The sequence below is a fragment of the Hemitrygon akajei genome, chromosome 17 (assembly GCF_048418815.1).
Source record: "Hemitrygon akajei chromosome 17, sHemAka1.3, whole genome shotgun sequence".
In the NCBI taxonomy this organism is placed as follows: domain Eukaryota; kingdom Metazoa; phylum Chordata; class Chondrichthyes; order Myliobatiformes; family Dasyatidae; genus Hemitrygon; species Hemitrygon akajei.
In genome coordinates this window covers 68062357-68080817 of record NC_133140.1, presented here as the reverse complement: position 1 = coordinate 68080817, position 18461 = coordinate 68062357, and the positions used below count along the sequence as shown (strand labels likewise).

General features: G+C 41.0%; 1 protein-coding gene across 1 annotated transcript in view; it reads right to left on the bottom strand.

The window, feature by feature from the left end:
* Positions 1-18461, bottom strand: part of usp10 (ubiquitin specific peptidase 10) — a 62341-nt gene that overhangs the window by 31020 nt on the left and 12860 nt on the right. The window contains exons 2-4 of the mRNA XM_073070336.1: positions 9072-9140; positions 7101-7146; positions 5382-6467 (exon numbers count right to left, since the gene is read on the bottom strand). Of these exons, the coding sequence (XP_072926437.1) occupies positions 5382-6467; positions 7101-7146; positions 9072-9140 (1201 nt within the window). The remainder of the gene's footprint in view (positions 1-5381; positions 6468-7100; positions 7147-9071; positions 9141-18461) is intronic.

Here is an 18461-nt window from a genome sequence, read left to right as displayed (position 1 = left end):
GAGGAAAAACTTCTTCACACAGAGAGTGGTGAATCTGTGGAATTCTCTGCCACAGGAAACAGTTGAGGCTGGTTCATTGACTATATTTATGAGGAAGTTAGATATGGCCCTTGTGGCTAAAGGTATCGGGGGTATGGAGAGAAAGCAGGTACAGGGTTCTGAGTTGGATGATCAGCCATGATCATACTGAATGGCGGTGCAGGCTCGAAGGGCTGAATGGCCTACTCCTGCACCTATTTTCTATGTTTCTATGTTTGATCCACCCCCGTGCTTTAACAAATGGAGAGGTGCTCTTTTCATGAAATTCTGCACCCTTTTTTCTCCATAACTTTGCTCATTGCGGCCAAAATGTTTTATTTTAACTTCACCAGTCCACAGGACTTGTTTCCAAAATACATCAGGCTTGTTTAGATGTTCCTTGCAAACTTCTGACGCTGAGTTTTGTGGTGAGGATGTAGGAAAGGTTTTCTTCTGATGGCTCTGCCATGAAGGTCATATTTGTACAGGTGTTGCTGCACAAGAGAACAGTGCACCACCACTCCAGAGTCAGCTAAATCTTCCTAAAGGTCTTTTGCAGTCAAACAGGGGTTTTGATTTGCCTTTCTAGCAATCCTACGAGCAGTTCTCTCGGAAAGTTTTCTGGGTCTTCCAGAACTCAACTTGACCTCCACCATTCCTGTTAACTGCCATTTCTTAATTACATTATGAACTGAGAAAACGGCTACCTGAAAACACTTTGCTATCTGCTTATAGCCTTCTCCAGCTTTGTGGGCATCATTTATTTTAATTTTCAGAGTGCTAGGCAGCTGCTTAGAGGAGCCCATGGCTGCTGATTGTTGGGACAAGGTTTGAGGAGTCAGGGTATTTGTAAATCTTTGAAATTTGCATCACCTGGCTTTCCTAATGATGACTGTTAACAAGCCATAGCCCTAACAAGCTAATTAAGGTCTGAGACCTTGGTAAAAGTTATCAAGAGAGCTCAAATCTCTTGGGGTGCCCAAATTTTTGCATGGTGCTCCTTTCCTTCTCCCCCCCCCTACTAAAATTGTACAAAACAAAAATAATACACTAATCTTGCTTAAGATGTTGAAAAGAATGTTTCATCTTTAACTTTATGACTTTTGGTTATCAGTTCATGTTCTACACACTTAACTATCCAGTGACAGAAATTTTGACCAGGGGTGCCTGAACTTCTACATGCCACTGTAGAGTTGATGTGCAGAGGATGTTTTCGATGGTGGGAGAGCCTAAGGCATGATGACACGGCCTCAGGAAATATAAGGGCGCCCTTTCAGAACGGAGAAACAGAGGAGAAATTTCTTTAGCCAGAGAGTAGTGATCTGTGGAATTCTTTGCTACAGGCAGCTGTGGAGGCCAAGTCCTTATGTATATTTAAGGCAGAGATTGATAGACTCTTAATTGGCCAGGGCACGAAGGGATATGGGGAGAAGGCAGGAGATTGGAGCTTAGAGGAAAAATGGATCAGCCAACTGAAATCCATGCAACAGTTTCCATCTCAAATTTGTAAGTAGTAATTAACATAACTACTCTCAATGAAGCCTTGAAATTCAAATGGTGACAGAACTACCTGAAACTAATTTTATGTAAATATAAATACAACAATCTGAGAATGTACCACAGCAATATTTGTAAAATATGACCCAAAGTCACAGCAACATATAAAGCCTGGTGTAAAGCTGGAGTAATGACGACATTCCTGAAAAAGAATATTGCTTCAAATACATCGCTTATGACATTTTACATAAAAATACAACCTGCTAAAATGATTGAAGAATAACATTTATCAATGCCTCATTCTGCTGCTATTTTTCTTTATTCATGCACATCTTGGAAATATGACAAATGCCTCAGCAAATTAGCAAAATCCAGTGCAGGCAAGGCAAAATATACAAAAGGAAAATTGTTTGAAAATGACTATTAGATGACTGGGTGGCAAAATGCATCTAAATTCATTTAAAAGACATCTGGCACAGTTTAACTATCTGGTACTTCAAGACCAGGGAAGAGTAATATAAAACTCATTAAGAATCTTTGTAGGAAACAATACGATAGTCAAGACAAAAATGACCAGACATAAACTGTAACTAAATCCTTTCAGTGTAAAAACTAAGATCAAGATCAGAAACCATTCATTCTCAGTTTGAAAATTTTGACAATGGTTTAGACAAGCACTGAAAAGATTAATGTATGCCAATAATGTGGAATTAGTTTTAAATTGAAAAATATTTAAGACTAACGATAGCCAAAAGCAGAAGAATGAAAGCAACATTTGTAAGGAGATGGTGAGGAAACAAAAGGATAACTGATCAGAATCATAGGCTTCCAGCACCATCTTGTGGCAATAAGGTAAATCTTCAATAGCTAAATTTAATAAAGTTCCAATTATGCTTAAACCCTCCACATTGCAAAAACTTAATGCATACTCACTTTTCACAGCTAACCTTTGCACAAATACACAAGTACAGATTTTAAAAACCCTTCAGAATAAATATTGGTTTGGAGTGTACCACCTGCTAGGTTAGTTACAGCCAAGGTTTAACTACAGAAGAAATGGAGCTCACCATCAGGCCAATTGGTATAAATGCTTCAGCTGAGTGAGAACATAGAAAAGCCTCCCTGGACCATTGTTCTTAAGCCATAATTAATTAGATATCAAGTCTTCCATGCAATACAGATTAAATTTCCAATTTTTAAAACAGAATTAATGTTTTTTGATTTTAAATAAACCAGAAACAGTGGTCAACAACCATAACAAATTACCAAATTCTGAAAATATCTTAACATTAAAAACTACAATACAGGCTTTCCTGTAGAACTAAAAACAAACCCTCTGCTGGACACATGGAATTAGAAGTTGCCAATTTGGATCACCACCCTCTAGTTCTGTTATTACATATGGAATGCAGAAGGTACTCACTACCTTTTGCCACAATCTAGGATGAATTAAAATTTCAGCGAATGTGAGAATATTTAACCAAGATGCCTCAATTTGCATCGAAAATACAATTCCTTTGTGACTACTCCTCGTTGTGCTTTTACAGGATGTAGAATTTCATTTTATTTAGGAAATCTCAATGATTCAATACAAAACACTAGTGGTAAGAACAACAATTTATCATGCAGCGATCAGTACAGTCAATGTTACAAAAAAAATTTCCCAATGTCACGTCAGGAACATAACAGACACCAACACTGATGTTCCCATTTGAACGCTGGCTTCCGTTTCCATTGTCTGCACTTTCTTCTGCCTAGGATCAACACTAAAATTTCTATCAATTCAAGTGTATGTTTCATCACACTTTATTTCAACTGCTAATATTTCTAATTTATTCTTAGGTTTTTTTTGCTCTTCAGGAACATCTATCTGCCTAAATGCATTTTTTAAATGCATGTTATAATCATATGCAAGATCTTCATTATCTCCAATCAATGTACTAGCTTTTCTTCTGGGAATGAGACTTATTAGCATCTTTTTCCAATACAACTTTCTCCTGTACTTTGTGGCTTAAAATAACTATATCCAAACAAGGCTTATTAACTGAATGCAAACATTTCCTCTCAATGAAATTGAAACAATCACTCATCTTTATAAACAATACTATCAAATACTTGCCTCAGGTGGGAACTACAATGTGTGAACAAAAACAGGCCAACTGGGTAAAGAGTCATTCCCCTTGCTTCATTTTGGCCCAACTGTTGTAGAGGGAAACTATCAATGGCATAGTATTAAACAAATATTTGCCCAAATCATTAACTCTTGAAGTAAACAATGTCCAGCAGAGTGTAGTTTTATCCATCTTCTTCAATTATACTAACAACTCTTGCCATCTTGATGTTCAGTACTGCACAATGCCATCTTTAACAACCCAGAGCCACATGCCTTAAGTCGTAACTGGTTTCAACAATTTAATGATACTCTTACAGCACAAAACAGTAAACAAGACAGTAGCTATCACATAACTCAACATGAACATTTCTAACATGATTGCAAAACATACTCAAAACGAACGGGATACAAGAACTTATTGCTTAATTCACTACCCGAAATAAAACGAGCAGCAATGATGTACAATTTATAAAAATTAATTAAAATTACAAATTAAAATTCAATCACACCATATGCTTGCAGGTATATTTGAATGTAACAGTACAAATTGAGTACCCCTTATCCGAAATGCTTGGGCCCGGAAATGTTTCCGTTTCCGGAATTTAAAAAATTTGTAATTGTTCCCAACTCTGAACTTACATGCAATCTGTGAGGAGTCTGTCGTCCACTTGCTCATCACAAGTGTAAAAATTATAACATACCATTAATGTAATGAAAATATAGTGTGTGCAGGGTTAACAAAAGCAGCACACCAGTATCAGTAGAATATGTGAATCAGCTGAACAACAAAAACATATGATGTCATGTTTTGATTCAAAGCTTACAGTACACTATTTGTATTTTAAAGTTTTATGTAAGGTATAAAAACAACCAGCATTGTACACTTGTTCTGGTGACTTGCTCTTGTTATTAACAATGACCTTTACAAACTCAGCAATAAATTTTTCTGCTGCTTCATGGTCAGAAGACGCTTTAGAGTATCTTAAAAAAATTAACACCATGCTTTTGCTTTTTCTTAAATCTTTGCAAACAGCCTGAACATTCACAATTTGAATTTTCAATTTGTTGTGACAGATCTTCACCTGTTTCATGATCAGTATACCATTAAGCAGTACAAGTTCACTCCAACGCTGACAAACCCATTCTTTCAATACACCGCTGAGATCTTCATTTTTTGCTATATGCAGTGTTTTCTATTTTTTATTAACTTCTGTTCATTACATATATGAGGTCACTTCTCAGAACTGTCAGTGGTGCACAGAGACTTATCAATCATCTGGGAACCTTCCCAAGTGCCCTGTGGAATTTTCCCGTTGCAATGTCACATCAGCGCTCAACATTTTTTTTAGATTTCAGAGATTGGTATTTCAGACAAAGGGTACTCAAACCTGTTCTAACAGGGCTTTTTCATTTTTTGTCGAATAACAGGGGTATCTATGCTAACAATTTTATATACCTTGCACAGGTAAGAACAAAATTTATTGAAATTTCATCATATAACTCCAGATAAAATGACACGCACCTTCAAGTTCAGTTATGCAGAACTAACAATGGTTGCAGAACAAAAATAGCTACAAGAACAGCTTAATAAGTACTTTGAAACATTTTTTACTGAATTACTGGTTTTAAAGGTGTCACGTTGTTAACAGCCCAGTTTACACCTGAGTAAATAGTTAATTTGTTGTACTTAGAAATGTACAACAGAACTAAGAGCTTTTTAAAAGTTTTTTTCAGAATATATTTAAGAAATTACCTGCCATCTTCTGAGCTACAGAATCCTCAGACACTGGAACAGGCGAATCGCTTCTCATTTCTGACTGCTTTTCAGGAATTTGAACAGAAGCATTGGTTGGTGTGAACTTTGCCTCAACATAGGCCACAGGTCCCGAAGAGGGCTTTGAATTGTGGAAAAGACTAGCCCATGATTTGGCAGGCAAAGGAGCTGAAGCTGTAGAGTGGGCTAAGGCAGTCTGCTCTGGCTCAACTGAACACGTATCCTCTGGTTTATCCTGCTCACATTCTGTGCTATCAGTATCCAATCCTGATCCAGAGGAACTAGGAAGTGTCATAACACTCTCACCAGAGGGTTCCAGTGTGTGCTCACTTTTAGCATCCAGATTAATATCTGCGCTTGCACATGACTGTGCAATAGCTGTCCTTACTGGACTACTCCTATCTGTCTCCGAGAGACCAAGCTGTTCAGTGGAATTAATCTCAACAGTAGCCTCATCGTTATTAGCCTGGGTATTACACTCTGCATCAAATCCAGGCTGCTCAGCTGTCCTGGCCTCATCTAGTGCACTAGAGGCCGAATCATTACAGAAGGCTCCACCAATGAAGTCCGCATCATTCTCAGGGCTTTCACAAGTCCTCTGATTGGCCTTTGAAGAAATAGGTCCATGAGATTCAGGAATCTCCTTTTGGGCAAGCAATTCAACATCTTCTGTGCTATTAGCATTCAGTCCTGGATTTAACACATGCCCATTAACAAGATCCAAAGCTTCAGTAGGACTCCCTGCATCACTCACACCTTCCTGATAATTATAATAACCAGGCGGTCTTTTCTTCTTGTTTCTCCTTTCCCTTGGCCCTTGTTCTCGATAGGCAAGATCATCATTCCCCTGGCAATTGCCACTGTCCAGAGAAATATTACCTTCTCCAAACTGACAGTCAATGGAGCTGTAGGCAGCTTCTTCTGATAAGCTGTCTAACGATTTCTGTACAGGTTGATATCCCAATATGAATTCTGGTGCCTGTGGATTCAACGTGCTGGAGACTTTGTAAACATTGCTCTGCAGCTCTGAATCATTTTCTTCAATGTCAGAATCATTTCCATCTCCTATTTAAACAACCAAAAAGAAAAAATTAGTGATGATCTTTTCCTAAAAACTGAATTTGAAAACTGAACACTAAATTTGAAAGTTTCTTTCTTGTTTTTGGGAGTGGGGGAGCTCTGATAACTTGTGTACTGGCAAAAGTTCATTTTTCCAGGAAAGGGAATACTCATGTTATATGTAACCAACAAACAATTTAGTTCATGATTATGTGCTATATCTTTGTTTAATCAAGTTTTGTAAATAAACCAGCCTCAAAAGCCAACTTTGATTGCATCTGACTCCTTGGCAGTGATGTCAGAAATACACTTAAATATTATTCCAGATATTTGTATGAGGTCTCAATACAAAAATCAAACTTATATATGCATCAGCATGTCCAACAACTATAAAGAAAAATTAAGCCAGGTCTTTAAAAGACATTCTAATTACTTCCATCTTTAATAGTAGAATTAATGCACATTACAAGCATACATAAATCAGGAACACTGCTGATCAAAAATAATGGTATTGTAATTTTTTTAATATAAGCCCTTATTAAATCAAGATAGCATTCCTGTAATTATGTGTGTAAAGAATTTGACTCCATACATTGTCAGGCTAAATGTAATATTTGAGGAACGAATGAAAACACTTACCTGCTGATTGACTGACATGCAGGACTTTATCATTGTATGGAGGAAGCTGTGCCAAAACAAAAAATAAAGTTTAGGCTTTCAGTGTAAACATTATATACACTAAAATTATATTCCACCATCTACAATTTTAACAAATGTGATTTAATCGCTGAAATAGAAAACAAGATTAAATTTTAACCACATTTACCCTATGGTTTTAATCAATCTGCGAGTAAATTCAAACCAAATGAGTAAAAGTACTAGAACAAAATCATTTTACTGATGCGACAGTGTACAAATATTCTTGACCAACAATAGCAACCAGATGTTAGCAGGATACATTTTAGTAGTCTAATCTGAAAGTCAGCTGGCATTGAAACATTTAATTTTCTTAATTATATTCAGCAGTGAAAAATCCAGTTCTCTGGTACCAATTGAATTCACGGTAACTTATGGCTCTTGCTGATCAAATTTGCGCTCCTAGACAAACCTGGAGATCAACAAGCACGTGCAATTATAAAATACAATTAGAATTTACAATTCTTCAAACAGCTTCACCGTTGTAAGATATTGGACACACACTGGTTCTTTTGTATAAATATCTACAAGAAAATGAGCTACATTTCAAAAACAGTGAATTCAACATCAAGTAATAAGCATATGCCATTTAGCTTCAAGGCTACTCTACCATTCAATAACTTTTTTTAACCTTAATATCATTGTCGTGTACCATCCTCATTACCTTTAAAATCTATGCATCCAAATGACTAATTAATGACTGAACACTCAAGTCCCATTCCAGAGCACAGAATTCCAAATGCTCACCACCCTCTTGAGTGAAGTAATTTTTCTTATCAGTCCCAAATAATTATCTTAAGACAGTAACTCCCTCAGTCAGGGAAACATCCATTCAGTAAGGACCTCTAGTAATGCTTCAACAACTAAAAGTTAAAAATCAAACCATTTAATTTGCAGGATTGGAGGAGGGGTAAAAGACAACAAAGAAACATTCTGTAATAGTCAGAATTCAGCTGAGATGGTGAAGGTTTCCAAAATACTGCTGTGCTGGTTTGAGAAAAGAAGCCAGCTATCCAAATGTATTGAATTTCATGTGGTGTCAAGAAAGACCATGTTCCTCATTCTTTTGTTGGGCCTTGTCAGAGCCAAGTGAGTAGGGAAATGTGTCAGAGAAACACAGGGAATGGGAACTGAAGTGACAGGTATCCAAAAGCCTGGGATCAACCCTATGGAATGAAGAGGTGGCATGCTGTAAGAGACAACCACTGCATTTGATTCATCCAATGTAGAAATTACATTATCAGCAGAGAATGCAGGGGTCCAAATTTGTAAGGTACAAGAAATAAGACCACAAGAAGGAACAGAAGTCCTTTGAACCTATTCAACATCTTATAGGATTATGTCTGATCTGATACTTTTCAAGTCAATTTTCCTGTCTATGATAACCCTTGAATCCCTTAACATTAGAAATGACAGATTATGATCTCTTTATAAAGGCTACTTCAGTCAGGCCATCTGAATTTTAATTTTCCATCGATGGATGCTCAAGCAATACTTGTAAGAGCAGCAACAGTCGACATCTGATCATGAAGAGAATCAAGGATTACAGGGTAGGAACAGCAAACTGAAGGTGATTCACCATACTCTTATTAACTGGGAAAGGAGGATGGCTGGTTTATTTGATTACAGTGACCCAATTTCTTATGCTCAGTCATCATTTTTGGATTACTCAGGATACACAAACAGGCATCAGATGGTTTTGTTCAGCTAAAAGCAAAATCCTACTATCTGAAGCTCTTCAACCAATCCACATATATTGTTTTGAACTCTGAACTTTTAACAGCCATGCACATTCTAGTTTTAAAATATAGTACATAAATATCCTACTCATGTTTATATGTACTGCACAATAAAGGAACAGAAATAACATTTTTAGATTTTGCTCACAATGAACATAAACGAGAGCATACTTACTTCAACAGAGCTGCGCGATGTTACAAAAAATTGATTGAATTCATCAGGGCTAAACTCCCCAAAGATGTACTGAAAGAAAAAAAAATGAATATTTAACCTAGTTCAATTGCAAATACAATTTAGTCTCAGATTTCAGAAAATCTAAGACAGAGAATAATGAAACTAAAAATGCCTTTGCCATTATCTGCCTCGTAAAAGGAAGGGAAGGACATTCCAGAAACCAAGCAAATGCCACTATTATCACAGCAAAATTGATCTCACTTAATTTGTTTCCACAGACCAACAACTTACATTTATAATACTTATACATATAACATGGCATCCCTGGCAAGTAATTTAATTTACAAAATTTGACAAGCGGCCACAAAATATTAGGATTGGTGATCAAAACTTTGGTTGATGAGAGCAGGAAAGCCAGGATTGCAGCAAAGTTTGAATAAAATGCACAGTGGCATGCAAAAGTTTGGGCACCCCGATCAAAATTTCTGTTACCATGAATAAAAGATAACCTGATTTCCAAAAGGCATAAAGTTAAAGATGACACATTTAACATTTTAAGCAAGATTACTTTTTTATTTCCATTTTTTAGTTTCAAAATAACAAAAAAAGGAAAAGGGCACGAAGCAAAATCTTGGGCACCCTGCGTAGTCAGTACTTAGTAACACCCCCTTTGGCAAGTATCACAGCTTGTAAACACCTTTTGTAGCCAGCTAGGAGTCTTTCAATTCTTGTTTGGGGGATTTTTGCCCATTCTTCCTTGCAAAAGGCTTCTAGTTTTGTGGGATTCTTGGGCTGTCTTGCATGTACTGCTGCCCTTTAGAGGTCTATCCACCGATTTTCGATGATGTCTAGTTTGGGGGACTGTGAGGGCCATGGCAAAACATTCAGCTTGCACCTCTTGAGGTAGTCCATTCTGGATTTTGAGGTGTGTTTAGGATCATTATTCTGTTGTAGAAGCCATCCTATTTTCATCTTCAGCTTTTTTTTTTTTTTTACAGACGGTGTGATGTTTGCTTCCAGAATTTGCTGGTATTTAATTGAATTCATTCTTCCCTCTACCAGTGAAATGTTCCCTGTGCCACTGACAGCAACACAAGCCCAAAGCATGATCGATCCACCCCTGTGCTTAACAGTTGGAGAGGTGTTCTTTCCATGAAATTCTGCACCCTTTTTTCTCCAAACATACCTTTGTTCATTGCATTCAAAAAGTTCTATTTTAACTTCATCAGTCAACAGGACTTGTTTCCAAAATGCATCAGGACTGTTCAGATGTTCCTTCGCAAACTTCTGACGCTGAATTTTGTGGTGAGGAAGCAGGAAATAACTCTTACATGAAGGTCTTATTTGTGCAGGTGCCGCTGCACAGTAGAACAGTGCACCACCACTCCAGAGTCTGCTAAATCTTCCTGAAGGTCTTTTGCAGTCAAACGGGGGTTTTGATTTGCCTTTCTAGCAATCCTACAAGCAGTTCTCTTGGAAAGTTTTCTTGCTCTTCCAGACCTCAACTTGACTTCCACCGTTCCTGTTAACTGCCATTTCTTAATTACATTACAAACTGAGGAAATGGCTACCTGAAAACACTTCACAAAAAACAAAAATATATTGGCTTCAGGGGTGATCAAATGAGGATTCATCTTCCTGATTCCCAGGATAGCAGGACTATACTGTGAGGGAAGTTTAGATCCACTTTCACCCAAGAGAAATTAATTGGGAGAAAGTGGATGAACAGCATGGTAGACTTGAAGAGCTGAACAGCCTACTCCCACTCTACTTTTCTATTATAGCAAAAGCGTTATACCAGTTGCTTCAAGCAACTGTTATTGTTAAAAAAACTATTGTTTGACAAATATACATTCAACTAAATAATTCTTGATTCTACACAAGAAATTCTACATATGCCAGAAATCTTGAGCAACAAAACATACAGCTGTGGGAACTCAGCAGGCCAGTCAGTATCTATGGACGGGAATAAACAGTCAAACTGCTGAGTTCCTCCAGTTGTATTATTCTTTTTGGAAGATTTCCATCACTTCCAGGGAGAGGGAGAGACCCGAAATGATAGAAGAAGACAAGAGGCGAAGGAATGAAGCCAAGAGCTGGGAAGCTGATTGGCAAAAGGGATACAAGGCTGGAGAAGGGGGAATATGGATTGACATGGATGGACATTGAGTCCAATGACTCATCGTGTTATATCTGAATTTGCGTTAAATCAGGATTTCACTGTAGTAACAAAAAATGGTTTCACGATATATCCAGATGTCAACCAAAGCAGCTTTTTACGCACCACCTTGACCAAAGTTGACTCCCCCCTCAGCAATCATTTCCATTCATTATATTCTTTCCTTTAATACATAATGTTTCCACCTAGCCACTAATTGGGCAGCATGGTAATAGTTACAGTTTCAGCAACTCAAGTTCAATTCTCTCTGCTGTCTGCAAGATGCTTGTACGTTCTCCTCGTGATCGAGTGGGTTTCCTCACGTGGTCCAAAGATGTACCAGTTGGTAGGTTGATTGGTTATTTTAAATTGTCCTGTGAATAGGCTAGAGTTAAATCAGGGGTTTCTGGGTAGCCTGACTCAAAGGGCCGGAAGGGTCCGTCCTGTGCTGCACTCAAATTAAATAAATAATAAAATGAATCAGAAGCACTGCAGATTGAACAGCTAGTCTGTGCTGAAGGAGTCAGATGCACTGCAATGAGCCTTAGCTCTTTAGGTTCGCAAATGAAACCCACAAGTGATGACAATTATAAATGAATGTGCCTGTCCAGCAGTTAGCTTCAATTGTGTTTTTCTTATAAAAAGTTGGCAATGTGGCACTTGCACAATTACTATTGAGCAACTAATCTAATGTTCCTTATTATGCCTTGTGGCACATCGGTGGGCAACCTTGCCATATCTTTATCATTTTTGTCTGTTTTTTTTAAAACAAGGCCAAATTGCCAGCTTGATGCTCAACTCAGTATGGAAAGAAAGCGTGCAAGGAGCCAGCCGGACTTGAACCTACGACCACTCACCTAGAAGTCTGGTATGGATGCCACTACACCACCGGCCAGCTTAACCAATCTAAAATGAGATCATAATGATATGTATTCAAAACTTATTTTATACTGGGGTAGAGGACGACAAGAACCTAGAGAAAGAGGCGTATATGCCTTTATAGCACCACCATACTAACTAAACAAAATCCTGAATACATACACACCAGGAAGCGCATCAAGATAAATAAACCTACCGACCCTGTAATCACCAATTTACCTGTGCCTGATACACACGTCCACAACAGCATTAGAAGTGACCACTACATTGCCTTTGTGGAGATAAAGTCACATTTTTACACTGACAACTTCCAATTGTGCAATGAGCACAATTTGCATGATAAATGGGATACCCTCTGGTTACTCAAAACCGGGCATCCATGAGACCTTGTGGAGCATCAGCTGCAGCAGAAATGCGCACTCTCACTAGTAGAGAAGATTAAGAGGTAATCTGACCGAGTTGTACAACATCGAGGACAAAGATAGAAATACACTTTTCCTCCTAATGCAAACACTGATGACCACAGAGCACCATATTCTTTCCCACAAACAAGTCTTTCAAGCCAGTGATCATTCCTGGTAGTGCAGAGGCATACCCAAACTCAAAGTTTTTGCTTTTTGAAGCCACAGTACAAGAATCCTGCATGCTAAATGGCATACAACAGCCAAGCAGTCTCATGTCAGTGATTCAGATTAAATCTCGGTAGTCCTACCACATTTGCTTGTGAATAATAATGGACAATTTAAAAAGCCAATAAGCAGCAGCAGCTCCTAGAAAACTCCCTTACATTTCAAACATAGGAGTGCCAAAAAGGCTGAAAGATTCAGAGGCAAACTCAGCCAGACGTGCAGAATAAATACATGATACATCACTGCTTCCTGTTGAGATCCCCACTGTCACAGAAACCAACCTTCTACCAATTCACTCCAGGTAATGTTGGCCTCGGGGGTGATGCAGTAAGGATTCATCTGACTGATTCCTAGGATAGCAGGACTATACGTATTTTGAGGGATATTTCACCATTCTTCAGTTGGCTGATGATTGAGAATGGAATGATAGGGTGATAATTGGCTGGATTGGAACTTGCTTTTGTGAACTTAAATTCTAGACCAGTTTCCTACAATTTCATATATATATATATATATATATATATATATATAGGCTCTTGAACCTATGAGGATAACTTTATTTGCCCCATCACTGAACAGTTCCCACGATCTATGGACGTTCGAGGGCTATGTTCGCAGTATTTAATGCTTATTTATGTTCTCTTTTGTATTTACAGAGTTTGTCTCTTCTTCATTGACTGTTTGTCTGTCCTGTTGGGTGTGGTCTCTCATTGATTCTATTGTATTCCTTAGATTTACTGTATATTTATTTATTGAGATACAGCGCGAAACAGATCCTTACAGCCATCCTGCCCAGCAACCCTCAGTTTAACCGAGCATAATCGCAAACAATTTACAATGACCAATTAATCTACTAACCTGTAGGTCTTTGGATTGTGGGAGGAAACTGGAGCACCCAGAGGAAACCCACTGTGCGCGCCCACAAGATAAAGGATCTGAGTGTGATATGATGACATACATATTTTTTAATAATAAATTTACTTCAACTTTGAACATGATGTCAGTTTGGTCACATATTAATGATGTTAATATCTGAAATTACCTGCTGTTGAACTAAATTCTTGAACAATAGCAAGCAGTGGGATGGGACAGTAGCTTGACATCTAGCCTAGGAGGCTGATAGGTTTTTGAAATCTTGCACCATCTTCAACATCAGCCTTACATCTTAAATTTTAGAACTTTTTGTAGAGGGCTTAATTTCCAGCTAAGTGACTGAGTATTCCTTATAATCAGTATGTGTGATAGTGCAATCCAAAGGAATCATTAAAAAAAATCCTGCATCTGCAATACTTACATGCCAACCTAGATTATGCTCTTAGCTCAGAAGAAAACAAACAAGAGCACGCACAAGAGAATGAATCAGTTCAGCAGTGAAAGCCAAGTTTGGATTTTCTAAATCTGCTCAATACCACACATTAAATTATCGAATTACAAGGATTTTATACTGCACGTGAAACAATTTAACATAATTTAAATACAAGCAAAAAAAATACACAATGAAATGCATTTCTTAGCACAATGGATTGCTCAGTTGTTTTTTCCCTGGCAAAATAACTAGATAGTTTGGAATTTCCCCCTGATCGTTTACATCTATTGTATTCTAATATGGTTCACTGAGTAACAATGACAATTTTGATCTAAAAATTCTGTTAACATCTTCACCATAACAAGTTTGAATGATGGTTGAAGAGAAATTAATTCAAAGAGAATCTTTATTGAAGTGAACTTAATAAGACAAATTTAGAAAAAAAAAAGTGAAGTACTTATGGTATATTAGCAATACCTCAAAAAGGCAGCATCCATCACCCAGGACATACCTTCTTCTCATTACCACCTTCAGGGAGGAGATACAGGAGCCGGAAGACTTACATTCAACAATTCAGGACAGCTTCTTTCTCTTTGCCAGAGTTCTGAATTGACATCGAACCCATGGACATGACCTCATGTTCCCCCCCCCCACCTTTTTGTATGACTTATTTAACTAATTTAGGGCTTTTATTTCAACATACTGCTGCCACGTAACAACCTTCACAACATATGCCAGTAATATTAAACCTAATTCTGGTAGTACCAACCATTTGGACAAATTATGTTCATTCCAAAATACAACAAAATGACCACTACCAGAAAGCGAATGCCACCAAATTGATCATAATCAATCCTCGGGTATAAATAACATTAGATCCAACTTAAATATCCCAGCCATGAAAAGAACATGACTACTAGAGGCTCAGTACTTACCTCTTGGCTCGCCAAAGGATTTAAATCATCAATAAGGAATAAGCCACAAATAGAATGTACTACTTTCTACTTAATGGGATAAGTCCATTGACCATTCAAGCCTTCTTGCCTGGCACTTCACTCACCACTCTAAACAATGATTCCTTCACCACTAGGAAGGTGCAGTATATAGAGAATACCATCTATAAACTGGACCACAATAATAGATCAAGCTTCTTCGTAACACCCAGAAAATGGTGCGGCCTTCAAGCACCTGAAAATGCAGCCACCTGCAAGATCCTTCCCCTCCCCACCCCCAAACCACATCATATACCAGCGTGAAATATTGGCTTTCTTCCTCATCACTGGCTTAAGTAAACAAACTTACCACCCAGAACAGAAGCACAGTGGAACTTTTAATACAAGATTTGCTTTTCATCATGTTTTCAAGGTAATGAAAAAAAGACAACTAATGTCGGTCCTGCAAATAATCTGCATTTCCACAGAAAAAAAAATCAAAAATGGCCTAAGTGATTAAATATGGCAATGAAGCGATGTGCTACACACAGCGCTGAAATAACAACACGCAGTCGGTAAGTCGTTTCGAGACTAGTTTATTCAAACTTCGCGGTACTGGTATTTCAATCCCTAGCGCCCGCCCTCTCCGGGTGAAAATGACATCAGAGGTGCATTACTGAAGTCTCTCCCCGCGCGCTGGCTATTTGTGAGCCGGTTCGCCTGCGCAGAAAGTGGGTCGCCACATAACCCCCCCCCCCCCCCCAGAACCGGCGATACACCCTCCAATGTCCTCAGTCTGGGTCGGACTCTGTTTGGGAGGTCTGCCTCTGTGCCGTGGTGCCTGAACCGCGACCGGTTGCGCCAAGTCCACATGGGCCGGTTTAAGTCGGTCCACCGTGAAAACCTCCTCTTTCCCCCCAATGTCCAGAACGTATGTGGACCCGTTGTTGTTGATCACCCTGAACGGCCCCTCATACGGCTGCTGTAGCGGCGCCCGGTGTCCGCCCCTTCGTACAAACACAAACTTACAGTTTTGCAGTTCTTTGGGTACATGGGTCGGGGTCAATCCGTGCTGTGAAGTTGGTACGGGGGCCAGGTTGCCGAGCCTTTCGCGTAGCCTGTCCAGGACTGCTGCGGGTTCTTCCTCTTGCCGCCTTGGGGCTGGTATGAACTCTCCCGGGATGGCTGTACACCAACTCAGCCAACGAGGCGTGCAGATCCTCTTTGGGCACTGTGTGAATTCCAAGCAGGACCCAGGGAAGCTTGTCCACCCAGTTAGGTCCTCTCAGGCAGGCCATGAGAACCGACTTCAAGTGACGGTGGAAGCGTTCCACCAGTCCGATCGACTGTGGGTGGTAGGCAGTTGTGTGGTGCAGCTGCGTTCCCAACAGGCTGGCCACAGCTGACCACAGGCTGGAGGTAAACTGGGTACCTCTGTCGGAGGTAATGTGGGCCGGTACCCCAAAGCGTGCTACCCAGGTTGTGATCAGTGCTCGGGCGCAGGAATTGGCAGATGCGTCGGTGAACGGGACTGCCTCTGGCCACCTCATGAACCGGTCTACCACCGTTAGGAGGTACCGCGCTCCTCGGGACACTGGTAGGGGGCCCACGATATCCACATGAATGTGGTCGAACCTCCGGTGGGTGGGTGCAAACTGCTGCGGCAGGGCTTTAGTGTGCCGCTGTACCTTGGCTGTTTGGCACTGCGTGCATGTCCTGGCCCATTCACTGACCTGCTTGCGAAGTCCATGCCACGGGAACTTGCTGGAGACCAGCCGGACGGTTGTCCTGATAGATGGGTGCGCCAAACCATGTATGGAGTCGAAAACCTGCCGCCTCCAGGCTGCCGGGATGATGAGGCGAGGTTGGCCGGTAGCCATGTCGCACAGGAGGGTCCTCTCACCTGGGCCTACGAGAAAGTCCTGCAGCTGCAAACCCGAGACTGCGGTCCTGTAGCTGGGCATCTCGTCGTCTGCCTGCTGCGCCTCTGCTAGTGCTGCATAGTCCACCCCCAGGGACAGGGCCTGGACAGCTGGTCTGGAGAGTGCGTCCGCCACGACGCTGTCCTTTCCCAAGACGTGCTGGATGTCCGTCGTTTACTCCGAGATGAAGGACAGATGTCGTTGCTGGCAAGCCGACCAGGGATCGGACACCTTCGTGAAGGCGAAGGTCAACAGTTTGTGGTCCGTGAACGCGGTGAACGGCCTGCCTTCTAAGAAGTACCTGAAATGCCGGATTGCCAGGTATAGCGCCAACAGTTCCTGGTCGAAAGCACTGTATTTGAGCTCGGGTGGTCGCAGGTGTTTGCTGAAAAACACTAGGGGTTGCCAGCGACCCTCGATGAGTTGTTCCAGCACCCCACCGACTGCCGTGTTAGATGCGTCCACTATGAGGGCGGTAGGGACGTCCATTCTGGGGTGCACTAGCATCGCGGCGTTTGCTAAGGCTTCTTTCGTTTTAATGAAAGCGGCGACGGACTCCTCGTCCCAGGTAATGTCCTTGCCCTTACCCGACATCGGGGCGAACAGGGGGCGAACAGGGGGCGCATGATTCGGGCAGCTGAAGGGAGGAAACGGTGGTAGAAATGGCGGACTGCGTCTACCTTAGCGGGCAGAGGGGTTGCCCCGTCTTTAGTAATCCTGTGGCCCAGGAAGTCGATGGTGTCGAGCCCGAACTAGCATTTGGCCGGGTTGATTGTCAGGCCGTATTCACTCAGTCGGGCGCAGAGTTGACGGAGGTGGGACAGATGCACTTGACGACTGCTGCTGGCTATGAGGATGTCGTCCAAATAGATGAAAGCGAAGTCCAGGTCGTGTCCATTAACCGCTGAAACATCTGTGCGGCATTCTTTAGGCCGAACGGCATGCGGAGGAACTCGAAAAGGCTGAAAGGGGTGATGAGTGCCGTTTTGATGACGTCGTCCAGATGCACTGGGATTTGATGGTATCCCCGGACGAGGTCCACCTTGGAGAAGATCCGTGCGCCGTGCAGGTTTGCTGCAAAATCTTGAATGTGCGGCACAGGGTAGCGGTCCGGTGTCATAGCCTCGTTCAGCCTGCGGTAGTCGCCGCATGGTCTCCAGCCCCCTGTTGCTTTGGGCACCATGTGCAGGGGGGAGGCCCATGAGCTGTCAGACCGCCGTATGATCCCCAATTCCTCCATTCGCTTGAATTCCTCCTTCGCCAGGCAGAGCTTTTCCGGGGGGAGCCTTCATGCGCGGGTGTGGAGGGGTGGTCCCTGGGTCAGAATGTGGTGCTGTACCCAGTGTCTGGGCATGGCTGCCGTGAACTGCGGTGTCAGAATCGATGGGAAGCCCACCAGGATTCTGGTGAATTCGTTGTCCGACAGCGTGATGGAGTCCAGGTATGGGGCCGGCAACTTGGCTTCACCCAGGGAGAATGTTGATGGCATTCTGTCTCCCAAACCGTCCAGGTGAAGCAGGCAGGCACCCCGCTCACGTCGTGAGAGGCCAAAGGTCCCAATGAG